Raw genomic sequence first — 19,707 nt, forward strand, 5'->3', positions numbered from 1 at the left:
TTGCGGCAGCTTCACTACATTGGTCAGCCATGTTGGAAACCCAAGTACGTTCTATGACAAATGCTGTGATTGGCTTGTGAAGTACAGCCATCCAATCAGAAAACAGTTTATTGGTTCCCTTTTCCCAGCCCACGGGCACTTGCATAAACGCCTCACTAAGAGGGCACACAGCTGACCGGGGACTCAAAATACTCCCTAAAACCTCCGGGTTTTCCTGGGAACATGAGCAGGATCGCTGGAGTTCTTCGGCGGGCGTTTGGGATAGTACGTCAGCACGTCGGGACAGATCATTTGGGGAATAAATATTACTTTATCCCAGAACAGAAGACATGGACAGGTAGGTGAAGCCATATACTGCTAAAATTAGCCAGCTGTGATTACGTGATCATGTTTACAATCCTCCCACATGTAGACTATTGACAATAACTTTACAAGGCAGACTTATTTTTGCCTTGTTGTGTCCCTGACACTCAAATGTGTCTGCAGGATGCAGCTGTATTCACTGCCAGAAACTCAACAGCTCCTGCACCCTTTACTCTCATGGAACCCCTTACAACACATCTATGTATTCTGTACTTTGCATCAATATGCGACTGCCCTCCTCCTAAAATGTGTTGTTGGGTTGTTGTGCATGACTTTATCTTAACCCTTTTCACTCTTGTAGTACTATAAGCAAACCACTAGATGGTGCAACAGTCTCAATATAAGCACTGCCATTTTAGAGTTTTTAATAAGATTTAGTTGTCTGTATTTAATGCAACTCACTGCAATTAAGACTTTTAACTGAGTTTTGTAAGGCAGAATGTGGTGCAGTTGTGACAACTCCACTGTCCGTGGCCTTCAAAGAGAGCTCTCCAGTGTTGCAGATGAAATATGAAATATGATTAGTCTGTGATGAGGATTTAGAAGGAGGTCATATATCCCTACTGAGACATGGCATTGCTACAGTATGTAATGCTCAAGCCAAGCAGTAGAACTGTGTCATCAGGCTAATCCATGGTGGGATGCCAGTGGCGTCCTTCACACCATCTCCAACTGTTAGAAGGCCAAGGACATGCTTGTTGGCCTGCAGACGTGATGTCCGGGCTTACTGTGAGTCCTTCTCATGTTGCCCTGTTTTTCTCATAGAGTGTCTCAAAGTAGTGTGTCTAAGGGAGGAATTTGATGAGCTGTCGACCATAGTTATGACTCAACAATGCAAAGGGAAGGAAAGTTTGGTGGCACCCTAGCAAAGGTACAGAGATATTGACATAACTCTCTGTTGCTTTTGCCCATTGACAACAAAAACACATTGTGGAAATTTACGGTGATTGTGTTATAACCATATCTTAACATGAGTAGGGTTGGAAATCCAGGCTAGAAATTATACCTCCCCCTCCATATACCACCTTAAATCATCATCCGCAGGGGTTCCGCCCAGACTATAGACCAGAGGTTAGGGGTCACAGGTCAAAGAGCGCCACCCTCCCCTGCTGCAGACATGACACTCCTGGTTAACAAGGCATGGACTTTTGGCTTATTGGTAACAAAGGGTTACGTCTCCTGATATTTGCAGAATTATTGTGCCTGAGCAGAGTTCACTCCCTTTCCAGATACTGTCTAATCTGGGAACTAGTCTACGCAGCAGTAATCTGTGAATAATCTTATCCCACCAACACATTCTTGTGTTTATCTCTCTGTCTTGGTGCCACATTACACAGGCTAGATAAAGTTTATCTTTGACTTGCATAGGCCGAAGATATAACAGTGTATACGTTTAGTGGAAAAACCGAGCTGTTTTTTTTTTTGTTTGTTTTGCCAGAGAGAGACCAACCTCTGGCAGGTTGCAAGCCTGGCTTCTTTCTGACTGAACTTGACTTTGTGCTTCACCTTTTCTCAGCAGTTTGCAGGGAAACTCGTGCCCACCTCGTATTTATAATTCATTACAAGGCTGCTCCTCCACCCCTGGCTGTCAGACTATTCAAATGAGACATCAGAGAAGCCCATTTTCCGGCACGCTACAGGCTACCGTATTTACTGTCCAATCACAATGATTGACGCTGTGGAGAGGCTAGTTGGCCTGTGGAAAAACCGGTTCCAAACAAAAACACCCATAAACGCCAACCAGGCACATACAGAGTCGTATATACATTCATAATAAACAAATAGAAACAAATGGTGCACACATTTGTCTCTTTTTTTTTATGCCATTCACCTCGTCCAGCCTTGTGGAAATAAAGCAGATGCATTATTCAGTCCATATGTCTTGCTAAAGCGAGCTCTTTTTGATCTTAAACTGATAGACCAAGCGTGGGCTCAGGGCCTCAAGGCATGGACCGCAGGGCTTTCCACTGCAGCATGAGTAGTGGTTGGAGTTCTGAGGAGTCTCTCTCTCTCTCTCAATCCTGCCTACTTGCTCTATTCATTTGACCATCCCCAGTGCTGAGTCTGTCCCTCTCTACCTTTATCCATGCTTTGCTGCTCCCATGTTCTACCTCTCTCAATCTGTTAACTTCAGGAAACTGGGGCGTAAGCAATTCTGCGTGTGGTAAACTACCTATGAGGGACGTTAATGGTTGCTAGGACAGAAAGGCAAAAGGAAGCAGCTCCTTGTTTTATGTGGTCGTGTTCTATCTGATTTCTACAGTCTCCTCTTAGGTTGACCTCTTTACTTGCGTGCAGTTTGAGCCTCCTTTCCCTTGCCCCTTCTCTTCATCGCTGCCTTTTCGATTTACCTCCTTTGTGTCCATTCCAGTGAAGATTTCAATTCAAAACATTGGAGTAGTTCAGCAGTGTGGAGGGCTAGACCCAGCAGAGAGCTTAGCATCCCCCTCTCCTTATATGCTGCTGCACATCAAAATGAAAAGGCCTGGGTCTGAAGAACACACCTTGAGAGAGAATCTGTCTCTGTCCTTAGAAAAGGTCCAGCTATAGAGGCCTACTTTGTGCTCCTGCTCCATAGAGAGAACTATGCTATAGGCCTTGGAGCCCCAGTGATTGTTGTCAATGGCAAGAGAGAGAAAGCCACTGGCAATCTGGCCACTGGTCTTTAGAAGGTCTTTGCCTTGGTGTTGGCTCCATAGAGCTGAATAGAGAATCTATATTCTTCTCTCTTTCTGTGTGCGTCTGTCCCCCAGGCCCAGCTCTGCCTCACACTGCATGGGGCACCATGTCATGCTGCCCAGATGAAAGCAAAGCATTCTGCGGACGGGCTCATTCGTCTTCAGCAGTGGGCCTGCAGCTTTGACGCCTGCCTTCCCTCCCTTTATTTAGGAAGAGAGGCGCGCTGACATTATCGGCCGCTGCAGGCACATTTGAAAATAATTGCCTGTATGATTGCTATTTTTCTTACCTCTTTGAGGAGGTGTAGCCTTTGTCTTGGAATCAATGGCTGCTCAATACTGGACAGGGGAAAGGCAGTTTCCTTTCATGTCTCAGTGAAAAGGATGTATTTTTAGCTCTATTCATTTTAACAGTGTGTGCCATGCAGTTTTAATCTATTGGTCCTCTCCACTATGTGGAGAATGGAAGGGATTCAGAGGTTCTTCAGAGGTGCGCCACGCTGTTGCAGAGAAAAGACGCATTGACTTGTCGTCCTATCACTATCCCTCTCTCTTTGTCTATTATTTATTTGATTCCCCAGCTCTGTTCTATGAAGTGAAAAACTGAAAAGGCCTCAGTTCTGCTATTTCAGGATGGCCGACTCTAGGGGACTGAGGGAGGGGTGTGTGTGTGCTGTTGTATTAGTGTGTGCATCTGTGATTGTATACATGTGTTTGTGTGGCACAACAACTACACACTCTGTGTGTGTGTATGCGTGCACATTTGTTTCTGCTTTGTATTTAAAAAAAAAAGAAAGAAAAAAAAATATGCGATTGTGTGTTTTCTCTCCACTTCATGCCCTAACACACTTAACACAACAACAGATGGCTGTGTGTCATCAGAGCGTTGATTCAAGCCGCATATTTCCATGGAAAGAGTCACAGCGGAGAGAGACGAGGGTCCAAATGGCTGTTTATTCTGCCACAAGTCATCCCCAGGGTGTGATGAAGGAAGGTCTATCCTACAGTAGGACACCAAGTCAGTGTTTACCATGGAACGGCTATGTCCAGAGCCAATACAGTAAATCATGTTAATTGATCAGCGGCTTTGTAATGCATGGAGTTAAAATGAAGGTTGTTTAATCATTATAGGGAAACCAAGAGGGTTTAGCTCATCTTGCTGTATACTGGTTGCCAAGTGTGTATTTGTATGTTTGTGTGGCGGAACATCATGGAGTGGCTTAACTACTTCATTAAAAAGGCATTTGAAAAGATAGATGCTGGAAATGAGAAAACAGGAACATTTATTTCCTATGGTAGAACATTTCAAATGGGCCTAGATCCAATATCAGTAGTTAAAGCATTTAGCAAGCCTGTTAAACACTGCCTATCTAGAGTAGACCTTTATCTTTATAAATTTCAGACTCCATCTGTCTCACAACCTACAAATTTTATATGAATGTTATTATTTTTACTAACTGCAACCTGATTTGCTGTTTGGCGAGCAATGATAGACAGTCGATTATGCCAACAGAGGGAAGACAACAAATTAATCAAATTAATTTTTCTGTTCGGCTTAGACGTGATTCACTGTCCAATGCATTCATGTCTCTGTTTGGTCAGATGGCCAGCGAGATGTTTTGACACCTCAGGGCTCCTTGTCTGTCAGAAACTCAGCCAGGAAGACTGACAGACAGACGGACACGCAGGCAGATATCTCCTGGAGCCCGCCGCTGCTTATTCAATTCAGAATATTTTAATAAAGCAGACAGGCAGAGAGAAATAAGGCTAGGAGTAAGGGAGGAAAGATAAGGCTGAGGGAGACTCACAGAGGGTGGAGAAGAAGGTGGGGTATAGAAAGTGAGTGACAAAGAACAAGGGGGATGCTGACATATGGGGTAAAATTATAGAGTGGGGGAAGAATGGAGACAGTGAAAGTGAAAGGAGGGTTTCTGACAGAAAGAGGGTGAAATGAGTGGGTGGAACAGGCAGACAGATAGAAGGGGAGAGAGAGAAGGTGGAGGTAGGTTAATGGAGAGAGGGAGTGCTGGGACTGAAGGTGCATTGGAAGGAGAGAGAAGGGGGTTGGATGAGAGTGATGGAGGTGAATAGAAAGGGGTGGACAGCTTGGTGTATGGACATCACATGCATGGGCCTCAGAGGAGTCGGGGAGGAAGGAGGAAAAGGGGTGGGGGGTTCACACCGCTCCACAGCTTCACAAAGGACGCTGACTTCCTGACTCGCCATGGTCCTTTTCTGTAATCCATCAGGCATCAGGCAGAGAAGAGACTTCAAGTGGATGGGTGGTCTTAAGCAGAGGGGTCTAAAGCATCCCTTCCACCCTCAAGTATGCCCGCGTTTAGTTAAAAGTAACACACAGGGGAAATCAGAGTATTCTTTTCAGCATGTTATTACTTCTATATGAATTATTCTCCTCTGTTCTGCCGTGAGTCGCTCAAGCCTCAGCGGGATCGACAGCAACAGGGACAAACAGAATGAGGGCTGAATAAAAAAAATAAAAAAAACGAACAGCAGCAGCAGCAGCAGGCCTACTTTACGCCCAAGCTCCTCCTCTCACCAGAACTGATGCAAAACAACGACTGGCCTTTTCCCTCTAAACCTCATCACTAGGCTCAGGGCTAATGGGTAACCATGGTTACAGGCCTCACACATCCCCTCCATTTTTTTTTCCAGGAAAAGAGATTGGAGAGAGAGATTGGAGAGAGAGATTGGAGAGAGAGATTGGAGAGAGAGAGAGAGAGAGAGAGAGAGAGAGAGAGAGAGAGAGAGAGAGACGGTGTCAGTATTGGTACCTGGTTGCCCTTGTCTCACTGATGCTTATCGGATCACTCGATCTTCATAAAGCTGTCTATTACCATGCAAGTACTGGTCCCCCATCCCTCTCCAGCTGAGCTGTGTGCTGGAGAGGAACAAACTAGGCTGATGGGTGCACTGCTTCAGGACGGCTTTTTGTTCCACCACAGTGTCAGGCCTCACACAATCATGAAGACTAAGAAAGCTGCTCTTTCTGTTGTCTATTGAGAGGGAGAGCTGGAGATGAATGCTGCTCTGTTGCCAGTGTGAGCTTTTGTCTGCACTGCAATCTGTTCAGAGACAAGTGAGCGTGATGTTTCTCAGGATAGACGTCGGTGCTGATGGTGAGGAGTATGAGACGTGGGTCCACCAGTTGGAGCTCATTCTGTTTTGCCTTGTCGGAGTTTTTAGAGCTTTCTTTACCCGGATGTTCCCAATCGAAGTGTGTTCCCCTGACATCTGTGTCTGTAATCAAAGACAGAGTGCAGCAGAAAAGCACAGAGTGAGAGAGACGTGCAGCACAAGACGCCCGGAATGACATTGTGGAGGTGAAAAACCTCTCAGGTCGCCCCCAGCAGTACTCACCTGGGAGCTGATGTGTGAAGTTGGATGTTTTGTGTGTCTGTATGTAGGTGTGTGTGTGTGTGTGTGTGTGTGTGTGTGTTGAACCAGGTGATGGAGTTTAGCGGGGTGTGTTCAGGGTTCAAAGAGCAGCCCTCAGAGCGCATCACGTCTTATTCTAACCAAGGGGAAAGATAGGTGTATCTGCAGTTTGATTGGTTCCCGATCCAGCTTGCCACGGCAACCCCTCACCCATCCTGCCTTCCTGTCTCCTCCCTTCCTTCCCTTCCTCTCCCCTCCCCCCTCCGGGGTTCCACAGCCAGGCTCACAGATGAGTCGCGCTCAGACAGGTGAGATGGCTTATGAATATTTATGTGGTGGGATTTCATTCCTCCTGCCGCTGGCCCCTCCCCCTCTCCAACGCAGTGCTGCGTTTGTCCTTCACGGTAAGAGGCAGCGTCCTCGCTCCTGTCCCTCAGGTTAATCTGCCTGCTCTCTAGCCAGTTGCGTGTATGTGTGTGTGTGTGTGTGTGTGTTTGTGTGTGTGTGACTGGTAAGTAGGTTTCCCCTAGTGAGTGATGAGAAGCAGACCTGTCACAAGGGGGCCCACTGAGATCGAGAGCTCCTAACACCCTTATAACCCCCCCACCTCCACCCAACCCACCACCGCCACCGCCACCGCCTCACCCACCCTCCCTCTCTGTCATTCTCTTTCTCTCTCACTCCCTCTCTCTCTATCTCAAGGTGGGGGAGAAGGAGGGCACAGGTCTGAACTGTGAAGCAGAAAGATGGCTTACACCCAGTTTGATGACTGTGTGTCTGTGTCAGGCCTATATGAAGCTAACACTTAAACTATACAATTCAACAGAAACATTAAGTATTGACTATATTGATATAGTGATATATTAACTGATCATGACGATCATCATTTTTTAAAAAGTAAAAATACCACTGATCTTAATGTGTGTTTCATATAATTGGAAATTGAATTGAATATTAAAAAAAAAAAAAAAAGCCTTTAGACTGACGGGGAAAATTTGTTGACACAAATTTGTGATTTCAGATGACATAAATTTGTAACGCATAAATAATAGATAGGTTAAGACAGGTTGTGTTTGCATTGGGTTTTGATTGATTTGAACAGTTGTAACAATTACTAATTAGGCCTACTGCTTTTGAATGTGTTGAATGTGAAGGGTCCATTGCTTTTCCCTATTTCATATTGTTAAGAAAATACTTTGGGGTTTTTTTGGACTGTTCAGACAAAGTAAGCTATTTCAGTACATCACCTTGGCCTCTGCTAACTTTGGATGGACTTTGTAATTTTTCTGTCATTTTATTGTTAAGTGTCAATTAATGCATTAAAAAAAAAAAGAATCTGTAGATGCTTAAATGTCTCTCTTTGTTTTGGTTGTTTGCTTTGAAAATATAAAAAGTAAAAAAAAAAAAAATCTATACATTAATTGATGATGACAGTAAGTGTTGGTTGCACACAGCCAGCTTGAGGTGAGAAATCACTACACAAACAATGTCCCAGGTTATGTTACATTAGGCAAAGATTAGACTTGTATGTACAGCGTGTTCATTAATAAACCCTAAGTCCACAAGTAAGGTTGTTGTCCTTGTTGTATTGTTAATTAAATTTTTATCAGTCTTTCTATTGAACCGGTGTGTTTCCTTTGTAGTTCTGTTGTAAAAAGAGTATAGCCTTGGCGTGTGTGTTTTTCCGCAGTTGTCCCAAATCAGAGATTACCGAGAGAGTGAGATTCACCCCAATCAGACTGACAAGCCTCCTCCCAATGTGTATGTGGTGGGAGGATCAGCCGTGTTTCATAAATATATGTACATACTGTATTTGTTATTCAAATCCAAGGATAAAAGCCGTGGTGGAAGGGGTTTAGTCATGCTGTAAAAGCAACAAGACAAGAGGAGAGCCATGCTGGAGTGTGACAGAGAGCAGAGGGGGAGATGCAACCCAGTGAAGAGAAATAGAGACAGGAGAAAAAGTGGGTGCCTCTCTTTATGCCTATTAGTTAGGCATTAGATGTAGCTAAGCACATTGCTTGTGGGGACTGTATCATAATTGTACCATTTTTGGTCTGCTGCCACCCACACCCAATGCAAATATGGATAAGATCTGTTTATAATTAGCAAATGTGTTAAATGTATTTGTTAGTATTGCCTAGAGAACATAACCTTTTGTTTGCTGGCAGTTGTTTTTGTTCTGCTGTTCCAGGAAACGGTTTCTTAGAAGACATTTTAAGGCAAACATGTAAACAAAAGCGAGGATCATAGAAATGTGTTCTACAGATTGCTGGGCCAGCTTTTAGATAAGGTGAGGTCATGCTGCGTCTCTGTCAGACCTGGATATCAGGAAACTAAAGCTGCAGAGCTGGAGCCTGTGAGGCCCTATAGTGACAATCTAGTGGGAACCAAAGCAGAACCAAAGCAATACTAGCCTAATTAGCTGACCTGATTACTATATAGGCTGGATAAAGTATGGAAAGGAATCATGCTCATAAGACATAATTACAAAATGTTTTTGGCTTCATTGGAGTTAGTTTGAACTTAATTGAAGCAAAGGCACAAGCAAAGCAACAACACAGCCTCCCGTACTCACACCTCTTTTGAGTGCCATCATTCATCTACGCCTGTGCCACAGCTATCTGTTATGGCTGAAGTAAACATTAAGGCCATCAGTCTGCGGTGTGCATGGAGGTGGTTGCCTCCATTTGTCCATGTCCAGTGAGCTGAGGAGAAACGGTGATGGAATCCTGACAGATTGTCTGTGTTTTGGAGCGTGTTGTTTTCCTTGCCCATCCATTTCTCTCCTCCTAGCCATGTTTGCCATGCATCATCACTCTCTCTCTCTCTCTCTCTCTCTCTCTCTTTCTTTCCTCCTCTCTCTCACACTCCCTCCTTCTACCTCCTCCTTCCTTGCCTCATCATTTCTCCGAGGGACGGAGGCGATGGATGGACATGCGGCTACCTGCGAGGAGAAACTATGGAACCACAGCACTTGTCATTAGTGAACGCTGCGTGAAGCTGTGCAGCACCACACAGAAAGACACAACACAACTGGCTCTTCTTTTAAATTCTCTTGCTCTCTCTTATTCTGTCTATATCGCCCCCCACCCCCTTCTATCTCCATCTTCATGTCATTGTGTGCCATGCCAAACTTGCCTAATCAGCAGATTCTACCAAAATAATTGGCGGTGGCCTTGCTGCTAGCGAGCGTTGTGCTGTATACAGATAGGGAAAGGAGCACTTAATATTCCATGCAGCTCGTACCTCTCCTGTTGTCTGTGATATCTGACCTCTTTTGTCTCCTGCTCGGCTTGATGTTGATTTTGGAGGGCATTGTTAGCCAGAGCACTGTGATTGGAAGAGGTTGTCAGTGAGGGGGGCTGTGGTTGGTTGGGTTAAAGGGAGGCTCATTTGCATAAAGGCTTAGCCCAGATTTGGAGCCACTCAGCGAGATCTGAGGAGAAGGGCCCGAGGGCCACGAGGTAATCATCCATGGCCTGTCACAGTGCTGTCATCCCTCTGTGTATTTGTGTGTCTGTGCGTCTGTCTGTGTCTGTGTGTGTGAGTGAGCGGGAGACGTAGAGCATTGTGTCTGCGCCTCTTTGTGTTTGTTTGTATTCCTTTGCGTTTTGTATGCATCATTGTTGAGCATCTCTGTCTCACTCTTGCTCCCTCTCACTGTGGTTTTCTCTCTCTTTTTGTTTTTTTCCTCTCGGTTTCCCAGGAAGACTTGTCCGTGCCAAGCGGATGGTGGTGGCAGCCAATCCTACAGAATATGAATATATTGAAGGCAGCATACCGATAGAGTGGGACGGTAAGTCTGGACTGCAGCATCACTGTTACACACTTTAACTATCACTAACATGGATTAATGACAATGTTAACAAAAGAGCTACCCTGCAGAGTACATAAAATGCTGCACAAATAAAATGGAATAACAAATTCATGACTGCATCTATTGGGGCCTTGGCTAATCCATTGATTTTCTTTTCTTTTTTTTTTTTTCGTACAGCGAGATGGGGGTTGGGAAAAGCGTATTCATGACTTTATCAAAGACGCCTTCTGCTGGTGTTATACAACTGTACCATAAAATAGTGTTTCAAATTTCTTACAACTGGATACAAACTGTTCCCTCTGTCTCAGACTGGCTTTATCCACCTTAAACCCCTCATCCTGCTTCGCCCCATCCCTCATGCATTTTCATCAGGATGCAAATAAGAAAGGGATAAAAGAGGCCCAGAATCCCTGTGCTAGCTGGAGGAAGAGTTAGAAAATCTCTCTCTCTCTCTCTCTCTCATTCTGGCTCCCTTTAACCTGCTCTGCTGTGCAGCCAGCTCAGCCAAAATAGAGCTCCTTAAAAAGAAAAAAAAGAAAAAAAGAAGAGATGACAGACAGACACAGTTCTACTTGGAAGGAGAAAGAAGGACAGAGGTATTGATGGAGAATGACAGAGAGTGTACTTTCAAATTCAAAGATCTGAGTGGATCCACACTTTCTCTTCTGAGACACAGCACTCAGTGGCCCTGCTCTGCCTAGACTAAAGCGGTATTACAGTTTTTTCAGTTCATCATGTGTATAGCTTGGATGTTTTACCATTCTGCATGTTTTCCCTATAGTTCACGAAGTGAAATGAAACAAATCAAACCCTGGATACACTCCCTCAACTAGCTTGGGTACTCAGTAGTTACTGTAGTGCCCTGAAACTCAGTGACGCTATAGCTGCAGCCTTTAAATATGACTGCAGGTTTTGTTTGTGCAGCGTATGCTTGTGTGGGTGTTCTCACTCTTTTTTTTTTTATACTCCTCTCTCCTCCTCCTCCAGCTTGGATCCGAGGCAGACGGAAGGAGCCCCCCTCCATCGAGGTACGTCTCCCCCCAAGCTTCCCTGCTGTGCTGATGGTTGGACTCTGGGGGAATGGTTACAAGGGAGGGAAAGAAGCAAAGATGGAAACGAGAGGCTTTGATTTGTTTTATCTTACAGTTTCGAACTGAATCCAGGAACTTTGGGGGACAGGTGTTAAAATAAACAGCAGCTGAAGTGCATTGATGGCGAGACTGAGAGCAAAGACAGCCTCTGAACAAGGGGCTCACTGACACCATGTCCTAGTTTGCTTTCTTTTTTTTCCAGCAGAAGCCTGCATCTCGGCTTTTTGTGTTTTATTTCTGGCAGTCTCCAAGATGGGAATGGTGAAGGAGTGCAGTTTTTCCCCTCGTGTACCTCTCACTGGGTTTATTGCTCTTTAAATGTGAGAATGCTGGAAATAATTTGGCCAGCAAAATGTGGGTCTATAGGAAATCCCTTGGAAGGCCAATACCCAGGCACTCTTTCTATCTCTCTGTCCTCTGTCCCTGCCAGTGGCCAATGCCATCCCCTGCCTCCACTGCCAGAACATTCTCTTCCAATTTTCTGCCTTGCGTCTGCCCAATAGCTGCCATCGACAGCTGGACAGTGTTGATGTGGCCAAGGCTTCACTCCCAGCACATTACCCTACCCCTTGTCACGCTCCCTCTCTTCCCGGTCCAAGCCGACATAAATTGATTGGATTAAATCCTGTCATTAACAGGCTGGAAAAGCAGCTCAGTATGTTTGTCTCCATCCCCAAAGCGGGGCTTTTTGGCCACGGCTCTCCCCCTCTCTTTTCCAGTCCTTCAGTTCTGCCAACACACAACAGCATTATGCCCAGTCCTCCCTTCCTTTTTGGCTTCCCGTACTAGGGAGAGGCTAACATCACTGGACACTAGCTCCGGCTCAAGAGGGTAACTATTCCGCTGGTGGACGATGTTCAGGTTCTAATTGTTTCCATGAGTTGGAATGGTTGTTTATATTACGGATGCCTCCTGTCATGTTAGTTTACCAGTTCGTTCCAAGCACTACATTTTTAACCAGGGTTTATTGGACCAATATAGGTTAACTGAACACACTTGTTCTTTTTCTAGTAAATGCCCTACTTCAGACATGCATAAACACATTTGTTCCTGGAAGCTGCTGAGTGCAACTTCATGTCTCTTCTACTTTTTGACTAGTGAGCAGCTGAGGGTTTGTGCTTTGCTCTAAGACAAAACAGAGGTAGTTGATTAAGGAGCGGAAATTATCACTGGTTCAGTTTTGCAGGATGTAATATGTACAAGAATTCAGTTCCTTCAGAACAGACTCAGATGACATTTGAAAACTTGAATATTTTTTCTTGCCTGCCATTATAAAAACTACAATAGCATTGTTTTTATGTTTAATCCTTTTTTGTGGGGTTTCAGTCAGCACCATAAAACCTGTTAAACTTAAATCAACTTAATATAAATAAGTATTTAATTGATTAATCCATCCACAGATCTTCTTCCACTTATCTGGGTCCAGGTCGTGTTAATTGATTAATTATATACTAACAGAAATGTGATATGAATGTCAATAAATTAATATACTTAATAAATAATTCCAGGCCTCAGCCTTCCTTCTGGTTTTCCATCATACTTCAGCCGTGAAAAGCGTGTTACATTGCATTGTGTGTGTGTTTAAAAGTTCTTAAAAAGTCTTAAATATATGCATTAATGTCCACCTGTGTGTTTTACAGGAGCTGCTGAAGAATGAGACATACAGGGAGCAGATCAAGCTGAAGGCCAAGGAGGTGGAGGAGAAAGATTTGGCCCTACAGGCTAAGGAGTATGAGGAAGGTCTGGTGGCAACTCCTACAAGGACTGTGGCCAAGGGCCACGCAGCTGCCACCAGCTTCGGCAAGCAGGAGATCACAGAGGAGCCTACCAGCACTGCAAACACATTCGAGCCTGGCTCCTGGATGCCCACTTCCAAGAAGTAGACAGAGACATTCACATACACAGAGACTGCAATGTAATGTACTGTAATACAATCCAATGGAAAAGCCCTCCAATAAATACTACCTTTGTGAAACTGATATAGTCGAGACTTGGAGATTTAATATTATAAACACCTTTCAGTATAATCCAATCCAAGTCAGCAACACCACAAACTATGAGTTAAATCAACTCATCTCTGAGTCAGTCTCAAGTTACTCAGCATTATACGTTTTACAGAGGAAGTATTTATTTCAAGGCTGTTTTATTGGTCTGTATTGCATTAAAAAGGGGTTCCTACTTTTCTGGTCCCTCAGTATATATTGAATATACATAAGATTCCCCATCACTCATCTTACAGATGACTTTCTGTGACAACAATAGTTTAATGTAGTTTGTTTGTTTGATTGTGAGTAAAGAAAAGAAAACTGCAGTGTTTGTGGTTTCATTTTTAATCATTGAGTTCAGACTACAAATCCATTTGAGGGTTCCCATGAGAAATCATTTTTAATTGTTAAAAATAAATCAGTTCTAATATTAACTCTGTACTGAGCTAAACCTAAAAAGAATTAGATTTCAGGAATTCATCTATATCCAAAGAAATAATGCAGTCATTTGATTAGAGAAGTTATTGACAGTGTAAATATGAAAAGTAATAGATGTTGTGACAGCATGTGGAAAAGAAGAAAAGAGCTTAATAGAGCGTCTTGAGCACTTGCTAAAAAAGCAACGTGAACTGAGATCCTGCTGCTGAAAACACAGTCTTTCTACTCATGTATGTTTTTTTAAATGCTCTCAGGAGATATTGGCACACTGCACCCAGGGTTTGAGAAAGAAAAGGGAAAAAAAATGTGCGTTTGTTCACCTGTCTGTATTTAGAATTATGAGGTTTTAACTGCTTCTTTACAGCCTCTCAAGTACTTAGAATTACAGTACTTATAAAAACTATCTATCCCACTAGACTTTTGAATGTTTTATTATCTTACAACACTGAGTCACAGTGAATGTCATTCATTTTTAATAATAAACAGGAGGTCTTGTCAAATTGAAGGCAAGTAGAACGTAAAAGAGTATAAAACATGCCTAACAGTAAAACCTGGCCAAAATGGTTCATTCCTTTCAAATCAATATTCAATAAAGGCACCTGTGGCAGCATGCTGGCCTTTTACAGCCATTATATATTTTTTCTCTTTTTATGATTGACCTCTGTACTGTGATCAATAGTCAGTGCCCAGTGGTTTTTATCCTTCCTCTGACTTGTTTAGATGCTCCTCTGTCTTCATGCTATAGTTTTCTTTGACTCTGACATTTAAGCCTTTTTCATCAATCAGTACATAAAAGCCTAATTACATGCACTCTGATTCAGTGTTACAATATAATAAAACATGAGGGGGTGAATACTTTTTATGTGCACTGACTTAAAAGCGCTTGTGATGATGTTAAATCCACACAGAGGAAATTCGATTTTCTTATCAACCATGAAAACTTTATTAATTAGAAAGTAATAATTTTGACATTTTGCAAGTGACTTGGAGAAAGAATTGCAGTATGTTCATTACATCATCAGAACGGGGATGCTAACAATGGAATGCGAGGTGTTCCAACAGCTGCACAATATTATCAGCGGATCTCTGCAGAAAAACTTCTTACAGATGACCACTGTGCTCTTGCTGACCAAAGTCCCACTGGGATGAGCGTCCTCTGGGCAGTCCTGTCCGTCTCAGCACTGTTAGGCCTGTGGAGCCAGTGTCCCTCCTCCTACCCCAGACATGAGGCACGGTGGCCCTGTGCTGACAGTAGGGCTGGAACAAGGAAGGGCACCGTGTCATTATTTCATTATTTGGAGGGCTGTGAGTGTGGTGGTTGGTCCTCCTGTTTTATGCCCTCATCCTGCCCTCACAGGCTCAGTCCTTCTTGGTCCTCTTTGCCTTGGCTATGTTTTCCTGACGTTTCTGCTTTTTCTTCTGTTCTCGGTCACGTGCCTCAATCATTTTGGCCAGTTTCCAGGACAGCAGTGCACTGGCAATGAAAAGGGGTGTGAGAGCCAGTATGACAGTGGTGAGGAAACCATAGGGGTCTTTGGCAGCCCACTCCACCACATACTCTGCCCACGCCCGAACGTCAATCATCGTGGTCAGCAACGCTGAGGATTATTCAGACCTGAGAGAAAGGTACCAGGAAAGAAAGGAGTTAACAGCCAGAGCCGTGTAATATGTCGGAAAAAAATACAACAATCTTAGAACCTTCCACCAATTATGATTTTATGCATCAGCAAATGGGTGTTATGGAAAAAAATATGCTTTCACAGTGTATGCCATTTTATAATTTCATTGTTAGTAATATACCTTGATATAGTACAATTTCTGAACGTCAATTGAGAAACTGTACTGATAAAAACAACCAGAGTAGTGATGAACCTATTAAATGAAGAATCACTGTCTAAGTCATTTGTTAAAGAAAAACACCAAACATTTGCTGATTCATGCTCCTCAAATGTGAGGCCTGGCTGCTCCTCGCAATTTGACAACATTACACTGGGCCTTCCAAAATTGTGATGGTTTTTCTGGCATTTTCAGGTATTTTCTGACACTAACTAAATAGTTGAAAAAATAATGTACAGATTAATAAAAAAATACTTCCCTAAACCAGATATACACACCTTTACTGGCTAATTAGTAAATTAAATACCTGACAAGTGATGATGCAAGAAAAAAATATATGAAGCAATCCTGTCCTTTGATGTCCAACACTTCCCACAATGACCTTAAACACCCACTGATATTAGAGGAACAGCATTATTAGGAATATTACCAATACTATATATAGCAATACTGTATAGAGTGTATGGCAAAATCTCTGCCAGTTAGCAAATTATTGCAACTATAAGTTGATTAAATGATTAGTCAAACAGTTGCAATAGTTGCAAATTGACCTGCAACTATTTTGATAGTCAAAGAATCATTGTAATCATTTCTGAGGATAATTTTCTCAAATTTGCTGCTAATCCGCAGATAATTTGATAATAAAATAATTGTTATTTGCAGCCCGAATAAGAAGTTCAACACAGGAAAAAATATTTGAAGTAGTTTCTCAGTCCTCCACGTCGAAGAATATCCAGTGCTGGTGAGTCAAAGGCAACTGGACTTCATATGTTATATTCGAGGGTTGGATGGGTAGCAACTTTTTCATAGTGGAAGAAAGAGAGAGGTAAGGAAAGTCAGGCTGCTTTGACTTAAAGACTCTGGAGTTTGATACTAGATTTAAACTGAAGCCATTAGAAATCATTTGGATTTTGTCCTCTCAAATATGTCAGACCTTTTCCTGGAAAAACACTGTCACTATCAAAACAAGCAATAGTAAAAGGATAGATTTTACACAATATATATTACACTGCTAACAAGTGCAGTGATTATAGTCAAACAAAAATGACAAGTAGCTAAATAACTAACGTTTCAGTTGGTCCAGTTAACACAGAAAGCTACATTAACTACATTTTCATCATGTTTCACTTATGACAATTTTATCTAATCGAGTCATCGGTATATTGTTTTAAAGGAATTTGTGTAATTTGCTGCTGCTACGACCAAACAGTCCTTTAATAACCTGCTAATAACCAGTGGCTAAGTAGCATCAGGTCGAGTTGCAGCTAGCATAATTAGGTGTATTCACAGGTAACTAACCCTAACCCGTTACTAACCATTTACTCAGGCCACAGGCCCGTACAAACAAGCTAAGATAACGCACTCGTCTTGTCTGCCACTAGGATCTGAGTCTTCTGAGGTTTGATTGAAAGATTTAAATTTCAAGCGACGTTAGCACCGCTAGCTAACCCGCCGCCCATTTATAACGGCCTAACTTTAGAGCACTGACTCTCGGCTAAACAGCGCAGCAACAATGTGTGTGAATGTGACATCACAACGAAACTATACTTTCACATTGGTTAGGGGTGGTAAAAACCCATTAAATATAAAATAAACTTACCAAAGTGCCGTGATTTGTGTTTATATCTACGACGATAAGTTCCAGCTCCTCCCTGCATCGGGAAGTGAAACTGGTGAGGTCGCAAATTATTCCTCGCTTGTGATTGGACATGAGGCTTTCCTTAAAGTAAGGGAAATGTAGTTCTTTATCTCAAAACTTGGCCTGATGAACCATCGAAATATAGAAGATGCTATATTCACGGCGGGATTAACCTCCCACAGCAAAAAAGTTGCTGTCCGGCACCTTTCCCCTAGACTTCAGGGAATAGGGCTAATGATGCAGGTTTTTTTTTTTTTTTTTAATTATTTTTTTACTATTTTCTGACATTTTATTCAACAATTGTCAGATGGATTGATCATGAATATTATTGGTTGCAGCCTAACAGTAGGCTTCTTCTGTGATGGAATTATACTCCCTTACCTGAAGTTTTCTGTGTGTTTCTTACTGGACACAGAAAACAAACCCGGCAGGAATTTGATGAAATATAACTTTAGAACAAATTAGTTCAATATAACAGTTTAGGCCTCAAAACTTGATTTTGAGACAGAGCCCCTACAAGACCAGGGCCAGGAGGTGGAGGATGGAAGACTTATCATAGTTGGTTCTGACTTTAGTGGTTCAAATTTGAAACTACTTTTTTGATCAATCCAATTATGAAGACTGAAATGATCTGGAGTAATCCCGGGGCTTTTGGACTCCCTGGGCAGTTGTCCATTTTGCCCAGCTGGTGATCCAGCTTTGCTAATATGCTTGGCTTTGTGTTAAAGTCACATAGGCCCTGTGTTAATTATATGCTCACGTGTAGTTAATGCAGTGTTTTAACTATTGTTCCCTACAATATGAGTAACTGTAAAGTGGTAATGCAGATATTTACTAATATGCTTTAGTGTTCATATGCAGCATTATTTAAATTAATGTCCTAACAAACAGGAAGTTAGCAGAGATAGCAGAGAAACCACTCAATATAAAGACATGCAGAAGAGTGGGTGAAAGCAGCAGTAATAAATATAAACAGAAATGTATTAAATATAGAAAGGCAACAACACTATTTGTATTGCTATTGCTTTTGTTTGTCCTCTTTTATTCATAAAAATATGAGTATTTAGGGATGTGAACAGGTGGCAAAAACTCTCGAAGGATTATCTGGAGTGGTAAATGAAAATCATGAATTTCAGTGAAATTAAATGAAACATTGTGTCTGTGAGTGAATCAATGTGTTTTCTGGTAGTTTGTGACAACATAGTTGTTGGTTGGACCCCCCTCGATTATCTGTAAAAGTTTGGGTATAGCACTCTCTTGCTCATCAACTGTAGGGGTTGAATATGAATATGTGTGCCATGAATATGCTGCAAAATCCTGCTGCATAATGATTACAGTCAAATATGAATACAGACTAACTATACTAACTAAAACACTTGAATATAGTCTACTTTGCTACTGGGTAAAGAATCACATGACATCTAACTGTTGCTGAGACTTCTCATCATGTGTGGAACTTCTCTGTCTGAAAAATAAAGCAAATGATAAGGCAGTAAGTGTATAAAAACAGCAAAAGGCTCCACTGGCCCTCTGAGAAAAATGACTAACATAACAAAGGAGGACCTGCTGGCTTTGTGAACTTCCTGTGGGGAAGTATTGAAACCAAATCAGGTTAGGCCACATCTGCTCTGTCCATACGGCATGGATCACTTTCATAGCAGTTCAAAGGCCAGCCTTTTAGACCTACTCACAGAGGAAGGAGAGGGGCAGCTGGGAACACATGCAGAGGACAGACACATTGCAAACACACATTCTGGTTTGCCAGCATAGTTTTGGTCAACTTTTATAGACAATTTAGAAAAACATCCTCAATCTGGTGGCTTTTTTGTTATCCGATTATAATTATTAGCTTCTGCTACATGTCTCATCAGGCTGGGAGAATCTGGACGGTGGGCAATGCAGCCACACCCTAACCCCTCCTGCAGAAGTAGGCCTCCTTTTCATGACACAGCTATGGAACTAACATTATCAACAAACAGGGAGGGGGTAGACCATAAAATGACTGAACCACAATTTATAGTTAACCAGCTCCACTGGTGGCGTGAATCATAATGATTATAAGAAAAACCACTAGTTTAGCCAGTCCTTGAGGAATTTCCAATATCCTTTGATTTTTCTTTTTCTCTTGCAAGTTGATAGACTCAATTACTGGACTGAGTAAAGAGCTAAGCACATGATGAGATGCAGACGCAGTCTTAAAGGGGTTCTCGGCAAGTCAGTATTGCACTTTCATAAAGTAGGGAGACTTACAAGAGACTAAAGAAGGATGGTCAAAATTGACGGATCAGAGGCTCAGATATCCAGATTTAAAGCCAATACTATGGTTCAAGGAATAACACCACCTTGCCTGAGGTTTTCTGTTTCTTAACCCCATCAAACACAGAAAAAGATTTATAAAACACAACTGACCACAATATAAACTATAACAGTTCAGATTTAAAAACTAAATTTTGACCCTGAG

The 19,707-nt window shown here is 42.5% G+C and overlaps 2 protein-coding genes across 2 annotated transcripts; one reads left to right on the forward strand and one right to left on the reverse strand.

The window, feature by feature from the left end:
- The first annotated feature begins 44 nt into the window (after positions 1-44).
- ndufaf2 (NADH:ubiquinone oxidoreductase complex assembly factor 2) lies at positions 45-13,659 on the forward strand. The gene is made up of 4 exons (XM_071483212.1): positions 45-337; positions 10,147-10,236; positions 11,245-11,285; positions 12,989-13,659. The coding sequence occupies exons 1-4, from the start codon at positions 223-225 to the stop codon at positions 13,229-13,231; spliced, it is 489 nt and encodes a 162-aa protein (XP_071339313.1). The 5' UTR covers positions 45-222; the 3' UTR covers positions 13,232-13,659.
- A 1,323-nt stretch (positions 13,660-14,982) lies between these two features.
- Positions 14,983-17,332, reverse strand: smim15 (small integral membrane protein 15). Its single transcript, XM_071483213.1, has 2 exons — positions 17,208-17,332; positions 14,983-15,386 (listed from the first exon to the last, which is right to left on the reverse strand). Exon 2 carries the CDS (start codon positions 15,353-15,355, stop codon positions 15,131-15,133), a length of 225 nt encoding a protein of 74 aa, XP_071339314.1. The 5' UTR covers positions 15,356-15,386; positions 17,208-17,332; the 3' UTR covers positions 14,983-15,130.
- Positions 17,333-19,707: the final 2,375 nt, after the last annotated feature.

This window comes from Trachinotus anak, unplaced genomic scaffold (genome assembly GCF_046630095.1).
Source record: "Trachinotus anak isolate AG129_WGS33_773 ecotype Australia unplaced genomic scaffold, CSIRO_AGI_Tana_v1 ptg000008l, whole genome shotgun sequence".
Taxonomy (NCBI): Eukaryota; Metazoa; Chordata; class Actinopteri; order Carangiformes; family Carangidae; genus Trachinotus; species Trachinotus anak.

Coding starts and splice junctions, on each gene's coding strand:
- ndufaf2 (XM_071483212.1), top strand. CDS start 223: ATGAGCAGGATCGCTGGAGTTCTTCGGCGGGCGTTTGGGATAGTACGT. Junction 338..10,146: donor AGAACAGAAGACATGGACAG/GTAGGTGAAGCC, acceptor TCGGTTTCCCAG/GAAGACTTGTCCGTGCCAAG. Junction 11,286..12,988: donor AGGAGCCCCCCTCCATCGAG/GTACGTCTCCCC, acceptor TGTGTTTTACAG/GAGCTGCTGAAGAATGAGAC.
- smim15 (XM_071483213.1), bottom strand. CDS start 15,355: ATGATTGACGTTCGGGCGTGGGCAGAGTATGTGGTGGAGTGGGCTGCC.